We start from the raw sequence: 16658 nt of genomic DNA, 5'->3' as shown, positions 1-16658 counted from the left end.
AAACAGCTATTTGGCGCAGTTGTGACCCATTGTTATTATAATAATGCTAAAATGCATGATTCTAATTGATGTATGTACCTAGTTAGTGCTTCTTAAACAAAATATCGATGATATTCAGATGTTGGAGCTTTTTGTCGCTTTTGTGTATGTTTTTGGTGCGGCCACGAGAAAAGCTCTTTTTTGCAGTTGACAAGCAATTTTGACAAAGTTGAAAAAATTTTCAACATTTTTTCAGCTCCGTGGCCATGCGCTATGTGGCGATATTTTTGAACCCATGAACCGATAGTGTAAACTATTTTTCCATAGGAATCCGCTGTACGTGAAAACTCGAGATACGCTATTGTGCTCGGTCCCGTACAATAGCGTATATCGGATAATGACTGTATACGAAAACTCGAGATACGCTTACTTTTTGGTTCCCACGCAAAGGCGCATATTGGACAGTTACCGAAATGTTTTTTTATGAACCTGAAGATGCGCATTCAACAGACTACCGTTGTCAAATTGGACGACCTACAACACATTATTTCTCGTATTTGTCTTATAGAGTGGGATGTTTTGTTAATGGTAAATAGAATCCTGCTTTTATTTAAACGCATGTTTCACATAAGAGTGGCTAAAACAATTTGTTTTTCTACACTATTACCATTACTCATGGTACTAGCAATGCGATGGAATCTAAATCTTTCATACTGTTTACTTCCTAAGCTGTGATGTGCTGTTTCGACTAAGGCTATGGCTACTTTAAAACATCGAGAACATCCTTCCAATCACGGTACTGATAACCTCGTGGTTGCTAAGGTTTCGGCGAATGACAACGATGATAAAGTTTGAGTGATGTGTTCGACCTGCCTTCTCGGTGCGTAACGATGCGGTGCAGAAAACATCTGACAGCGTCTCAAGAAGGCCGCCAGTTCTTCAAGCTTTTTGGCAAACTTAAGTCAGGTGCACGGGTTGTGGTATTGAGCTCAACCCAGAGTTTTCTTGTATTAGTGTCGGCGCACACGTAACGAGAGAAGATAAAATAGATCTCTCGCACAAGTCGTTTAACATGATGATCAGTGCAGTGAGAGCATATCTCTCGCTCGCTCCAGCATTCAGTGTGCGTAGCCTGTCAACGATAATGCGAGCAAGAGTGTCTCCACATCTAAATTATCCAGAAGCATCCGTCTATACCAGTTCTTTGTCGAATACGCCTCGTGAGGGATATAGCCATAAGTCCTGTTTTAGTTCGGCATCGCGAAAATCTTCCTCGAAGGTAAGTGGTTATCATTATGATTATTAAATTATTATAATTATGAGTTAAGTGATGATTCACCAAAGTTAATCGATCACATTCGTGCAAAAACAAGCACGTGTAAAAGTTATGTTCGGGATCCTTTTTCTGAATAATCCCGATCTACGTTGTAAAGATATATCAAACATCATTCAACCCACCAACATCACCAACAATCAGAGCCGGATAAGCACGTGTGTGCATAGATTAAGTTGGAAGCGGAGTGAAACATATGTTTATCATTGTATGTTTATACATATGTAAATATGTATATGTAAAATATAAATGTATACATATATATATATATATATATATATATATATATATATATATATATATAAATATATATATATATATATATATATATATATACATATATATATATATATATATATATATATATATATATATATATATATATATATATATATATATATATATATATATATATATATATATATATATATATATATATATATATATATATTTATATATATTTATATATATATATTTATATATATAAATATATATATATCGTATATATATATATCGTGTTTGTCGTGTTGATATATACAATATATAATATGTATGTGTATAGTTTATAAGTTTATACATACATATAGTATATAAGTACAGTTTTTTAGTATAAGGTTGCGATAGTGATTTTTCCAAATCAGCCTTAATGTGGGGATTATCCAGTGTCAAATAGTTATTATTTCTTACAATTGTGCTGCCGCATGATCATTTCCTCATTTCGGCCATCACTTTGAATGGCCATTTCGATGTACCATCGTTTAAGCAATTGTCGTATACAGTCTGTTCCCGAGTTACGCGGTTTGTGCGCTCCCGAGGAATCCGAGTAACTCGAATTCAGCACAAGTCCGCGTCAATCGCGTATCTCTGGAACAGACTGTTATTTGCAATTTACGTGTACTGAATGAATGTTATTAACGATTCCAGGATGAATATGTATAAATATATTATATTATATATAATTTATTATGTATATTGAAATAAAGATGCAACTTAAATGATATTACCAAACAATTACAGCTTCGTCCGTCGCTGGGACTATATAGTACTACTGTAGTACAGTACAGGTTATTTGAGGTGAACTGACTTTTCAGGCTGTAGAATGACCGGTTGGCAGCCATCATCCTTGCGCGCAACTCAGCTAACATGCTATTGTCGTTGCTGACCTTTGACCCAAGATACGTAGATTCTGATTATTTATTGGTAGGCCCGCTGATGTTGCCACCATCAGTATGGTCTTTGCCGCGTTTATCTGCAATCCGAGCTTCTCTGCCGCCTGCTCGATCCGTTGGTAGGCTTCTGTTACATAGGAGAGCCCCAGACCAATGATGTCTATTTCATCAGCGTATGCCAGGATCTGGGTTGACTCATAGAAGATGGTTTCCGTAGTCTCCACTCTCAAGTCACGGATGATCCTCTCTTGCGCCAGGTTGAATAGGCGACAGGCAAGCCCGTCCCCCTGGCGCAGACTTATGTTGGTAGCAAAAGGCACTGAGAGTTTTCCATTCACAATTGTGTGGTCACGCGAATAACCCGGCAGTCAACCACTATTTACACATAAGAAGAGTATCTATATTCATTTGGTGAAATAGGTTCACAAGTTTCGCTTGCTCCATATGACAGTGGTCTTGTATGCACGGTGGTACACAAAACGCGGCTACACGACCTGAAAATTTTTTGATATAAAGATTTCAGATTGTTGAGTTTTTGCCTCGAGTTTTCGGGTCGTGTACCGAGGCCTTAAAGATTTGTCCAATGCATTAAAAATTGCATTTTTGGTAAAAAAATCGAATTCTGCACGAATCGTATCACGTGAACGATTAACCATATAATAGTACTAAATTGAAAAATAAATATCGAGTAATCAAATGTATTTACTTGCTGAAAAATGTGAAATTTGACTTGCGAGGGTTTGAGTTACGCAAATTCCTCGGGAACAGGCTGTACATCGGAAAATTGTAAATATATATGCCAATTGTTATCATAATTCTCTTAACACTCTGGGCGCTGCATGGATCGTTTTCGATCCACGGCTTTTTTCATTATCCTTCTTTGTGATTGTGCCCTCAGCAACTATCAGCAAAGTATTGCAGCGGGAAGAAAAAGAGAGCGTATATTGCAGAAACGGCATTGTCTCTGAGGATCAGAAAGAGAGAGAACGATCGTAAGCAAACGAAACGTTCTAACCGCTCTCGTATCTTGTTTAGGTATTCCCCGATATACGCCATACTCGATAAACGCGATTTCGCTATACGATTTGTTCTAAATTTGACAGATATTTGAGCAAATTGTACTAATTTAACACATCGAATATCTAATGTAAAATAAATTTCCTCTTGCTTCTTGGACGAATTTTCAAAACCATTTTAAAAGTTACAAAATTGTAATCTTCAGTTGAAATCAGATCAAATAACTATACTAGTGGCTAAATTATAAGAAAATTAAGTATAATTTGATTGAAAACCTCGAATTTCGACTTACTAATATTTGAGATACGCTATTGCCTCCGGTCCGCATCAATAGCGTATATCGTGGAGTACCTGTATTTGTGCTCTCCGTCGAAAGCCTGTGCAGAATGTCAGCGATTAGAGTGTTAATATTTTCTACAGAATATATAAAAAAATATGGGAGGGTCAGTGTAACTAAATCTTTTATGCATCACATTTTTGGAATGCCCGTCATTGGTTCAAGCCCAGAATGGACCGTCCCCCATAGCAAGGAGTGACTATCCGGCTACGTGGTAATGAATTGAGTCTCGAAAGCCTGTATAGGCCGGCATGTCCGCATAGGACGTTACGCCAAATAGAAGAAGACCTCACTTTTATTATGTTTGTTTTACTGGCGCTGGGGCGGACTGGTTGAAAAACATATGGATGGTTAACGTAAAAGTCTCGAAGTACTGGGTCGAACATGTCAACACCTGCGTTCGAACAATCCAATATTTCGCTGTAAGAGTCAATTATATGGTCAAACGAATCAACAACTCGCTGAACATCTCAATAATATCATTGAAAACCCTGTAAAATGATAATACCGGTCGACGTTTTTCGTTGTTTTCGTGCGAATAGCTACAGTTGTGGGTATTCAAAATCGGGCACTTTCAATTCGGACGCTTTTCCTACCATGAAGAATGTCATTATTTACTCCACGTTATTGCCGCATAAAAGTTTATTTTTGATTCTCATTTCACATTCCAGTGTAGAAAGGTAATAAAAAAGCCCACTGTACGGTTTTCATGACGATTTATAATTCTAGGAACTTGATATATGGATCGCATAGTAGGAAGAGTGACCAGACTTAGAGGTGAATTCTATAAAAGTGTCCGATTTTAAATACCCACCACTGTATACTTTTTTTTACGTTTGGTATAAAATGGTATGTTTTTGTTGCTTCTTCCATAAACATTTATTGACACCGTATGACTTACGCATGACGCTAAGTTTTGCAGAGCGAGTGAGACATGTTAGAAAATAAAAAAAAGGTTATTTTACCGCATGACGTCTTATACATGTTTGAGATGTATAAAAATGAGGTTAGAAATCAAGCATTTCACTTTTAAAAACATAGATAAGGGTGTTAGCCGAGACTATGCATTACACGATCCTCTTAACAACAGTCATATATTGCCAGTCTTTAGCTTTAATCTGAAGTTTCCTATCAGGCCATAACAACCCTGACATTCTCGCAGAGTTTTTTTTACCCTTTGCAATAGTGCAAGACGAGGGCGAGATCATCATTTAATCTGATTATTTCTGACGCGCTGCGATTTGTAAATAGCTACAAATGAGCTTATAAGTTTCACCGCCGAACAACGCGAATCATTCAAGAGAATTGTGTCTCACATGCTACACCGATCTTCTGGTGGACTGCATTTGAATACGATTTGCAATTTAGATCGATTCATTCACATTCTGTTTTTTATTAAAAGTTTAACTTTTTCGAAACTTTAGCAACAATGAACAAACATCCATCAGTAAATATTCATATTGTTTTGGTTTTAAAAAGCAAATTGCGTGAGGAACGCAAATAAGTACCTATAGCTTAAATCACGCGAAAAACTAATACAATTTAATTTCTTTCAGATGGCTGGAAATGCAAAACTATTGCATGAGACCTTGTGGGATCAAGATCCGGAGCTTATGGATTTGATAAGAAAGGAAAAGACGCGTCAGATCAGAGGTTTAGAGATGATTGCAAGCGAAAACTTTACTTCTCTCTCTGTGCTGCAGTGTCTCAGCTCCTGTTTGCATAACAAATATTCAGAAGGTTTGCCTGGCCAACGGTAAGATTCGCCTCATGCTATGCTCCATTAGTTTTTCTAATGAATCTAGAAAGTAATAACTTTAACAAATATAATTAATTTTTTTTTATTTTCTTTATGTTTGTAGTTACTATGGAGGTAATGAATTTATTGACCAAATAGAGCTTTTGGCTCAAAAGCGTGCCCTCGAAGCTTATCGGTTAAGCCCCGAGGAATGGGGTTGCAACGTTCAACCGTATTCTGGTTCACCAGCAAATTTTGCTGTGTACACTGCTCTTATTGAACCGCACGGACGTATCATGGGCCTTGATCTACCCGACGGTGGTCATTTAACCCACGGTTTCATGACTCAAACGAAAAAAATATCTGCTACATCAATCTTCTTCGAAAGCATGCCATATAAAGTCGATCCAGTTACTGGGTTGATCGATTACGACAAGATGGAGGAGACAGCGCGCCTCTTCAAACCGAAAGTTATTATTGCTGGTATTTCGTGCTACTCGCGTTGTCTGGACTACAAAAGGTTCCGGGAAATTGCCAACCAAAATGGTGCATATTTGTTCGCAGATATGGCACATATTTCTGGGCTAGTTGCGGCCGGAGTGATTCCGTCACCATTCGAATATGCGGATGTTGTTAGTACCACAACGCATAAGACATTACGTGGCCCCCGTGCAGGAGTAATCTTCTTCCGGAAAGGCGTGCGCACAGTGAAGGCAAACGGCGAAAAGGTAATGTATGATTTGGAATCACGTATCAATCAGGCCGTGTTCCCTGGCCTGCAAGGTGGTCCGCACAATCATGCTATCGCAGGTATCGCCACCTGCATGTTGCAAGCGCAAAGCCCAGAATTCCGCGCCTACCAGGAACAGGTGATAAAAAACGCACGCGCCCTTTGTGCCGGACTGCTTGAGAAAGGATATTCTGTAGCGACGGGTGGTACAGATGTGCATTTGGTGTTGGTAGATTTACGCCCAGTTGCTATTACGGGTGCCCGTGCCGAGTACATCTTAGAGGAAATCTCCATAGCATGCAACAAAAATACTGTTCCAGGTGATAAATCTGCCTTAAATCCATCTGGCATTCGGCTAGGAACTCCGGCACTTACGACGCGCGGTCTACTTGAGAAAGATATGCAACAGGTAGTGGAATTTATCGATCGTGGATTACGTCTATCGAAGGAAATTGCCAACGTCTCTGGTCCGAAACTGTCTGACTTTAAGCGTATATTACACGAAGACTCCACGTTTAGTGAAAAAGTGAACAATCTGCGCAAGGAAGTGGAACAGTACAGTGAACAATTCCCTCTGCCTGGTTATGCAGACTTCTAACACAAAATTTCAATAAAAACTTTATAAGATTAAAAAAAAAAGATTTTACATTAAGTCTTTATTTTAATATCATCGTGATTAACACGTTCAGCCCGATGCTAATTATCATGAACTTTCCGTTCCGCTGGCATCTACTACACAAGCAGTTAATTTTGAGTTTTTTTGCAACAATTTCGTCTCTACCCTGTTCACCAATACTGCTGTGTGTGCGATGAGATTTTTGGCAACCGCCATCATTTTTAGAATATTATTCTTTTGCTTTCGCACCGCTGCTACTCATGTGAGTAGAGAACAGTTGTTCGCACCTGTTTTTGACATACTGGAAAGCTCACTCACTGATCGGACTGAACGTGTTAACCCTAGTGTTACTGACCGCCTACCCGGGTAGTATTTGCACTATAAATTCTTGATTTCTTTCGAAAGAAAAGTCGTACAGTCTTGAAATTCAAAGAATCCCTGGAGAAATATGTTTTACGTTACATCGTCCAATTTTTTTTATACACATTTTTTAGCCATCATGTTTGACCGTCGGACCGCCTCCTCGGATAAGTTTCGCATTTTTATTACAAAATAACTTTGGATTAAGAAGTCGTACTTCACACTCGGACACTCGTACTTCAAGTCGGACTTCAAATTCAAAAATACCTCAGAATTTTTTTTTAACTTTGTCCAAAAAATAAGAAAAATATGAAAAATGTTTAAATATTTCTAAAAATTATTTTAGTTTATATACCCTTCATATGTACAACGGCCTACCCTGGTGCCCATACATTTTTTATGGAAGAATGATGGTATTCGTGGTTGAAAGCGTATATCTTTTGAATTACTAGTTAAATTTGAATGAAATCTGTCTCATATGATCATAATAATGTTGATTAAAATATCGTAGTAAATTTAGAGTTTTAAAACTCCTATCAATATTTTTTTCAATCAAAAATGTGCTGTAACTCCAACACCCCAACCGGCCTTACCGCATGTTTTGAGTGGATGCTTATGTCTTTTTCTTTTCTATCAAAAGTTGTATTGTAGTTAAATTTTATTGCTTGTTGTGTAACAATATATAGTTATGCGAGGGACATATTAAGTCTTATAAAAAAAAACATTTATTTTTCTTAATCAACCTAATGCGTCTATCGCTGGTGAGTTACAATTCTGAACTGACTTAAACTCCCTAGTCCTAACTAGCTCGAGCCTAAGCCTATTGCGCCGGTGTTTCACGATGTCATCTTCGGACGGATGTTCTATGACGGTTGTCTTCGGGCGGATGTTCCACGACGGTTGTCTTCGGGCCGAAGCTCCACGACGGTTGTCTTCGGGTAGATGCTGGTGATCGCTGTTCCATCGGGCATGGCACATTTTATGCTAGCTCAGCATAAAATGTGTTCTGCGATGTTTCGCCGAACCATGCGAGGGTGCTATGATGATCTTGTGGTGTGGTTCTCGTCGTTCGACAGTATGCTAGCTCAGCATAAAATTGTTCTGCGATGTTTCGCCGAACCATGAGAGGGTGATATGATGATCTTGTGGTGTGGTTCTCGCGAGAGGAAGTATATGTCTGCTTTGCTTCCGTTTAGCTGGAACTACACCCTATGTGTGTAACATAACTATATTGAAATTAACACTGAAATCATATTGTTTAAAATGATACCAACTGCTGCAGGCAAACGAAATAGAATTCGCTGGCTGAAAGTTAATACGGACGTCACACGAGGCGTAAACTCCAAAAAGTTTACGCTGTATAATCTACAGTAGAACGACTAACGACAGTAGAACGTCGATTATCCGGGCAGCTCGGGACCGGACGAATGCCGGTTAATCGATTTGCACGGATAATGGTCCAAGAAATGTCACATTCATATAAAAATTATAAAATTCAATAGGTTTATGAATAATTAACTTTGAATCAATCGATTAATCGTTAGTATAATATTATTTGAATCAATAATTACAGGTTTAACAACTGTTCATGAACAAAATTAAATTTAGAAAATACTGCTAGACACTACAGAGCTGCTAAACAAACTGGTTGCTCAATTGAGTATCGCTGCAAATGTTTGCTGTACGTTTGAACAGCTGTCACATTTATGCGCACGGTTAAGCCGCCCGCCGGTTAATCCACCCCCGGATAATCGACGTTCTACTGTAGATTGAAATGATTGCCCCGACAGTCGAGAAGACATGGCGGTGTATTAATGTCAGTTGAACTAATTGCTGTACATTCAATTTACGTTACTAAAAGCCATACATCGTAAATTTATAACATAAAAGAAGTATTATTATTATCATAGCTGCATAGAATAAGTTAAATAAGACAGTTTGTGACCAATAAAAATACAAATTCTTTTATAAAATGTATTACCTACACGGGTAGGTGGTCATAAAGATGAGGGTGTATTTTTGGTCATAGAAACGAAGGTTAAGGTCTTACAGGGTTTCGAATCATATAAGGCAGCGGTCGGCAAACTTTTGAGGCAAAGGGCCAACTTTAGTGAATGATCGAGTGCCGCGGGCCAGGAGAATGCGTTTTTTTATTATTGCGCTTAAATTATTACATTTTAATCTTTTAGAAACATTTTAGGTATTATTGTTGTTTTTCTGTATTTATATCATTCAAGCATAGTTCAAAATTAAAGATACCTTCTGTACAAACTAATTGTAATCTTTAATCACTTGAGAATCAGCAATAGATGGTTAAAAATTTGATCTGTTAAAAAAATCCAAAGGGATCAATATCGCTTCTTGAAGACCCCATCTTCCCACGCCGTAAAAAATATTGAAGATATTCCGGGGATGATACAAAAGTCTGAACGGCTGAAAAATTATCGAAGCAAACGTGGATTCAGTAATTATAAAAATGATTTATGGACAAGTCATGCCATGTCAAATAAATTGATAACTGATTCCTTATGAAAAAGCACTTTGACAATCGTTGTACTCGTAAACAGCAACAGTGCTGAATCGTCGTTCTCGTTAAAACAACAAAGGGTTTTTTTTGCTTCCAAATACGATCGAAAATATCCCTAAACAAATTTAAAGGGAAACCAACTGATTTGTGTGAAATTAAGAGGAACGATTAAAACATAACAAAAAAAAAACTATCTCGTGAAAATGTATGGAGCTGTTTCACTATATTTAAAACTTTGTATTGCATGTTTTGCGTTGACGAAAGTCAAATGTTTTATGTTGTTGTTGACTTAAACTTTATTTTAACAAAACATATAAATAAAAACGATCAAATAATAAAAGAAAAGGAATACGGTGCCGCGCACGCTAGCCACGTCTATAGCTGGTGCAGAAAAGATTCCGAGTGTTCGTTACATCGCAGGATTCCCGATCGTTATGGATCATGCACGAGAGAGAGAGAGAGAGAGAGAGAGAGAGAGAGAGAAAGAGACGACTACATTTGCTACACATCGAATGCTGTCAGTTCCCGGAAAGCATCGAGTGTGCGAAGAGGCTACAGTCTCGGCGGACTGCAATAAAATGCTTTCCCATCGCAGTCGCATGCAAAACTTTAAATAAATTTATTGCAGTCCAGTCTTTAGTGGATCTCATCAATATACAATTTCGTGTGCGATTTCCTTCATACCGAAAGTCTTATTGTCGTGTTAAAACAATGTTAAAATTACATAACGGTTGCATTAACAAAATTGACCTATTCCTTCTCCTTTTCTCGCTGTTGATACAACTATCCAGTTATCTCTTTTTTTTCTCTTTCTCTCTCTCTCACTCTCTTCCTCCCATACCGTGTAATCCCTACACCCAGGTTCATTTTTGAGGTTTCAAAAAAGCTAAAAATGAAGACAGAGGTACAAGTGGCTACATTGCTGGGTTATCTGGGCCGGGAGGTTGATGCAACCCGCCAATCAGTGAAAAAGTACTTGGAAAACTTGGGTAATCGGTTTCGCAATGGCAAACAATGACGTCAAAACTCAATGCGTTCATATTAGGTGAGTTTCGGCAAAATTTCGACATGACACCTTAGTCCGCAAACTGGTACAACATCCGTCACATGTGTTCCATCGATTTTTTCTGAACCAACATGATGCAAAAGCTCTACTCTAACAATTTTGTCGTGAAAACTTGGGATGCCTATAGGCATGTCTTCGTCCATCGTGGCACAAATTCCGGATAACTGATGAAAGGCAACACATGTAAATAAACTATCTCTCCTAGTTTTGTTCTACAACCAGCCGAAAAAAGGCAATTGTTTTCATGTAAACGTTACGGGAATATTGATCACGAGTTCGAATATAGCGAACGATCCGTCATTCCATAGTACTTAAATCAAAGTTGAAAGAGTACGATGGTATAAAATGTTATTCTAAAAGATGTACAGTAATTTGTATACGAATAGTTTCTTCCCATCTTTGAAAACCAGTCAAAACATTTCGCGGGCCGGATTGAATGTTGCCGCGGGCCGGACTTAGCCGACCGCTGATATAAGGGAATAGTTTGTACGATTCTGCGTATTTTGTTTCTTTCAGTGGTGGAACAAGTGATGTGATGTGAGTGATGTGAAAATTCGCTTATATTTATACTAGCCGGCATCGCGAATAAATGAACTCTTTTTAACAGTCGTTTAAAGTTCATTTTGGTTTAACCGAGTTCATTTGTTGTTCATTCCTGTTAAAATAAACGACCGTCAAAACAGTTAACGACTGCTCGATATCGCATATAGGCAAACACGGGGAAAAAATTCGAGCAGTATAATTAAACGACTGTTAATTTGTATCGCATACGCTCTTGACAGTCGTTTGTTTAACGACGGCATAGGACCAGTCGTTAAAATTAACAAATGAACTCAATGCGTTCGCGATGCCAAATTCTAGCAATTTTTAACGACTCTGATTAATTTTTAACGACTGTTAATTTTAAACCAATTCTTTCGCGATACCAGCTACTGTTCGCGCTGAGGTGTCGAACTCGATTGAGTGTTTCGTCGCGCAAATCAAGGATGTCAAACCCAAGATCACCACAAGTTCAATCATTTAGGGCAGGGGTCTCCAAACTTTTCAGTTCACGGGCCGCATTGCTTCACAATCACGTTGTTGAGGGCCATTTTGACGCTACCTTTAGAAAAGTATTATTGCGTTAAATATTATCATGCGTTAAATTTGAATTTGCCGACCTATTTCTATTTATGCATATTTATACATATTTCACAATCGTTTCGTGATACGTCGTAAACATTTCAAACATTTTTTTCCATCATAATACGCAATTTTCGTTAAACAAAAAAAAAACAAAAAAAAAAACAAAAAATAATAATAATATCAATAGTGCTAGCATTTTAGAGAGAATTAGGTACATTTTTTTATTAGATAGGGAATATTCTGTGAACACAAAATGTCAAAGAACGAAAGTGATGATAAAAATGCTGGTCCCAGTGCAATTCCGGTGCGAGCCACGGGGCCGTCACCGGTGGCGAGAGCGATGGAACAAGAAAACTCATATTTGGCCATAGAAAAAAATTCCACAAAATTGCCTTGTTTTTTGGAAGACGCTCCAAGCGCATGTGTAGCATAGGTTCGACACCCGACACTATTAGACTTAGCAAATTAGAATTAGATTAGAATAGCAAAGACACAATTATTAGTATAACATCCCCTATAATTATCTGCAGTAAATTCATTACATCCTAGACACAAACCGCACTAAGGCTAGAATGAAACAGCTAATGATAGAATGAAATAGCATGATAAGTGGCGTGATCGTATTGACCAACACACTCAAAAGAAATAGTTTTTACAAGTATAAAATTTTAGAATAAACATTATCAGAACATAAATTACTGTAATTAGATGCACACAAATTAGAAGATTAGAAGACATAAAAGTGCAATATGTTCTAATCCGAACCAACTAGATAAATAGGGAAAATTTAACAGAGTTCATCCAATTGCGCAGTAGGATAATACACATGAAAGGACGATGTTACCTAATGTACGCAAAAAGTCACGTACGCATAATGCAGGAGATAGAGCAGGATAATAAATTGTAATCATGCATAACGGAGCGGAAAGGTTAAATATGCCCATAAGCGCAATGTAATTATTTCGTATAAAAGGAAGTTCGCGCGTAGCTAGAGGAGAGTTGTTGTATTAGAAAAATCACGCAGTCCAGTCCGCCGCGCAAAATTTAGTTCGTAAAAAATTAGAAGCCAACCACGCTATTAAGTTTAAGTAAAGTGGCAAAAATAAAGTGAGTTTATATAAAAGTGCAAATACAATCCGTCTTTAGTCAGGAACGGCACTAAGTGATGACAAGTTCACTACACATGGTTTGTGGCAGCAGAAGCTGAGTTCGATATTTCAAACGTTACAAGGGAACGCTCGAAATATTCTCACGTTCTAAGCGTGCTCTCGAAAAACGTCTTGCCGAAAATAATGGACATAATAACTATGCCATTACCGAACAACCCGAACTCACATTTAAAAAGCCAACTTCTAGAAAGGCTTAACGTGAGTGAAGAACAACGAATCACTCAGTTGTTGTATCACGTACAAATGGGTGATCGTAGTCCGTCTGATTTTTACAGACACATGGTTCAGCTGGCCGGTGATTCTGCAAACCTCACTTCCGAGTTTATTCGTAAGCTTTGGTTATCAAGATTGCCAAAAAAATGGAAGTAGCGCTCATTGCCATCGGGAACCGAGAAATCAATGAGCTAATTAAAATTGCAGACAGGGTGTGGGAAGCAACCCAAGCCGGAGCGGTATCATCAATCGCAGGCGTTTCTTCTAGTGAAAGCTCGGGAAGAAATCCCTCGAATGAAACTGCAATGCTGCGACAGGAAATTTCTGAACTGCGTAGTATGCTAAGGAGAATTTCCTTCCAAACAGGAAATAATAGAGGACGACAGCGAGACAGATCTCAGAGCCAAAAACATGCAAGAACACCATCACAGGTTCGAAAGCACCCCATGTGTTATTTTCATTTTCGGTTTGGCGAACAAGCACGACGGTGCCAAAAACCCTGCAATTTTTTGCAGCAAAAAAACTAATTTGCTCAACGGCAGCGGCGGGCAACCCGAGAGCAATATTGGGCTCCTTTCGTCTTTTCATTGACGATGAAAAAACAACATTTGCCTTCCTTGTAGATACAGGAGCCGACGTGTCCGTCATACCGTACAATTTTTTTGGAAAAGTCATCAAACAAGCTGAACACCAACTAGTAGCAGCTAATGGTAGCCCTATTGCTACTTACGGAACCAAGTTGGTACAGTTAAGTATTGGACTTAGGAGAGTGTTTTCGCACTGTTTTACACTTGCTGAAGTGAATCGACCAATCATAGGGGCTGATTTTTTAGCGAAACACGATTTGTGGGTCGATTTAAAAAGAAAGAGGTTGATCGATCATCTTACAGGACAAGAAACGATCGCAACCATCGCTTTAGTGGATACACCTGCCCCCAAAAACTGGATGATTGAATCGAGCATATTTGGAGAAATTTTAAAAAAATATCCAACTTTAGTGGATCCACCAGATTATAAAAAGCCAGTTGTTGCGAACGACCTCATTATGAAGTAAAACATATATGCGGATGTAGCGAAGTAAAACACTTCAAGTTAAAACACCTCAAGTTAAAACAAAGTTCAAGCAAAACACGCCTCAAGCAATAGCGCGCGCTTCAGAAACGCAACAAACATAAACAGGTAGTCAATCGTTCTCACGGTTCAAATGAGTAAGTGACTTACGCAATTCATAAACCATAGGTACATGTCGCATTAAGTATAAATAAAACTTGTTATCAAATAGTCATAGTTACAGTTACGTATCGGACATTAAGATAGGACCCTTTTTTTTCAATGCACCGTGCACTTGTTTTGCCACGTTACTTGTGTTTGTGTGTGTGTATGTGTGTGTGAGTGTGTGTGTGTGTATGTGTGTGTGTGTAGTAGTAGAAAGAGAGTGTGCTTTTTAATGTGTATTTGCAAGTGCGCGGGTTTGTGTCTGAAAAACATAGCTTGCCATGATCTCATATTGCGATGAAATTATTCTTATTATGTGTGTTATCATGTGAAACATTGTGCGTTTACACTTGGATAAAAGCTAAAGTTTGCATCGACAGCAGCGCTTGTTCCTCGGACGAAAACGCCGGTGTGCTGTTTGATGAATGTGAATGCGACACCGGTGCGAAATGGACACGCGCACAATAGCAATGAACTCGGCATTCCCTCACAGGTGTTTCTCCAGTGCACGCCATTGAAAGGCCTGCGTGCATCTTTGCGTTGCACGTTGTGTGCGCATGGTAAACTTTGTGCATGCATTGAGCTGGCGCGCAGTTATTCTTTTCAATGGGCGTTTTGTTTCATGAGCGCGGCAGTATTCTTTTCTCGATTTTGAAGGGAAGACGCTTACTCGCGTACTCGTTGATAGTTTTTATCCATGCGATGTTTTCGCTGCTCCAAAACGATGTAATTCATCGCGTATAGAAGTAGAACGCAGGCAGAGCACGGGATCAGCCGTGTCCAAGTTTTTAACCAGCGCGTTCTTGACGGTCCAAGCAAGCAATGTTAGTAACAATGGGTCGAGGTAAACGTTGTACCGATCATCAGCGCCATATGTAAAAGTGAATGGCTGCTGCTGGCATTAAGCGCAAAAGGATCGAGTTCGTAATGGAACGATCGCGCACTTTTGTGGCAAACGCGTTTCGGACAACCGAAACGTGCTTAGACAACTGAAACGCGCTTGGACAACCGAAACGCGCAAGTCAACCGTACGTCCTCAGAAGACCACGGCGAAAGAAGACCGTAACATTGTTAATATATCGAAAACACACTGATCGCGAGGGCGGTGGTCCTGCTTATCACACCAAAAACCTAACCCAAAACACAAAAAAACTACTTACAAATCTATCCAAAACGACCTACTTGTGAAACAAACACACACATCAATACACATTCAAACAAACATCCACACACGCACACACACATGCACACACACACACACACACACACACACACACACACACACACACACACACACATACACACACACACACACACACACACACACACACACACACACACACACACACACACACACACACACACACAAACACACATACACACACAACACACACAAACACAAACACATACAAACCACACATAAACTTGGCCCAACGGGTGCACGGTGCGTTAAAAAACCAATGCCCTATCTTTCTGTCCGATACTGTAGCTGACCTATATGCGGTCAGCAACTAAATAGCATATAAGAGATGAAAACCTAAATAAAGTAAGCGCATTCGAACACAAACCTCAGAATCGCTCGTTTCTTAATAGTCGGAGGCACTCTCCGGTCGACGAAGGAAAAATATACCCGACTCGGTGTAAAGCACCGGCGTTGGGCGCTGCGACGGAGCAACACATCCGCCAGCAGCATTACCAGTTAGGCATTCGATAGTACATAACATCGAAACCAAAGGAGGCTTACCATTTTCTAAACCACGACGTCTGGATCCGAAAAAGCACAAGATTGCTCAAGCAGAATTTCAATACATGTTGGATCTGGGAATCTGCAGAGTGTCCTCGTCGTCAGCTTCGTCACCGCTACACATGGTACCCAAACCTGATTCAGATTGGAGACCTTTCGGCGATTACAGGCGTTTAAATGTCATCACAATACCTGATCGTTATCCGATCCCGCATGTGCAGGATTTTACAATGAACTTGGATGGTTGCACATTTTTTTCTAAGTTGGATATCATTCGGGCGTACCACATCATATCTGTTGCTGAGGAAGACATCCACAAA

The 16658-nt window shown here is 39.0% G+C and overlaps 1 protein-coding gene and 1 long non-coding RNA gene across 5 annotated transcripts; one reads left to right on the top strand and one right to left on the bottom strand.

Annotated features, from left to right (window-relative positions):
- The first annotated feature begins 292 nt into the window (after positions 1-292).
- LOC1278659 (serine hydroxymethyltransferase) lies at positions 293-6942 on the top strand. 4 transcript variants are annotated; one of them, XM_003437154.2, is made up of 4 exons: positions 293-567; positions 709-1258; positions 5392-5591; positions 5698-6942. In XM_003437154.2, exons 2-4 carry the CDS (start codon positions 1052-1054, stop codon positions 6899-6901), a joined length of 1611 nt encoding a protein of 536 aa, XP_003437202.2. In that variant the 5' UTR covers positions 293-567; positions 709-1051; the 3' UTR covers positions 6902-6942. The 4 variants fall into 4 exon arrangements, with proteins under 4 accessions (XP_003437202.2, XP_061497345.1, XP_003437199.2 ...); XM_061641361.1 differs by having other exon boundaries at positions 345-567; positions 665-1258; XM_003437151.2 differs by lacking the exons at positions 293-567; positions 709-1258 and adding an exon at positions 4457-5282.
- Positions 6943-7366: 424 nt separating this feature from the next.
- LOC133391088 (uncharacterized) lies at positions 7367-8799 on the bottom strand. The gene is made up of 2 exons (XR_009764580.1): positions 8554-8799; positions 7367-8488 (listed from the first exon to the last, which is right to left on the bottom strand). It is a non-coding gene; the product is annotated as an uncharacterized LOC133391088 (long non-coding RNA).
- Positions 8800-16658: the final 7859 nt, after the last annotated feature.

Source organism: Anopheles gambiae, chromosome X (genome assembly GCF_943734735.2).
Source record: "Anopheles gambiae chromosome X, idAnoGambNW_F1_1, whole genome shotgun sequence".
Lineage (NCBI taxonomy): Eukaryota > Metazoa > Arthropoda > Insecta > Diptera > Culicidae > Anopheles > Anopheles gambiae.
Note: the sequence above shows the minus strand (reverse complement) of the source record. Positions and strands in the feature narration are given on the sequence as shown.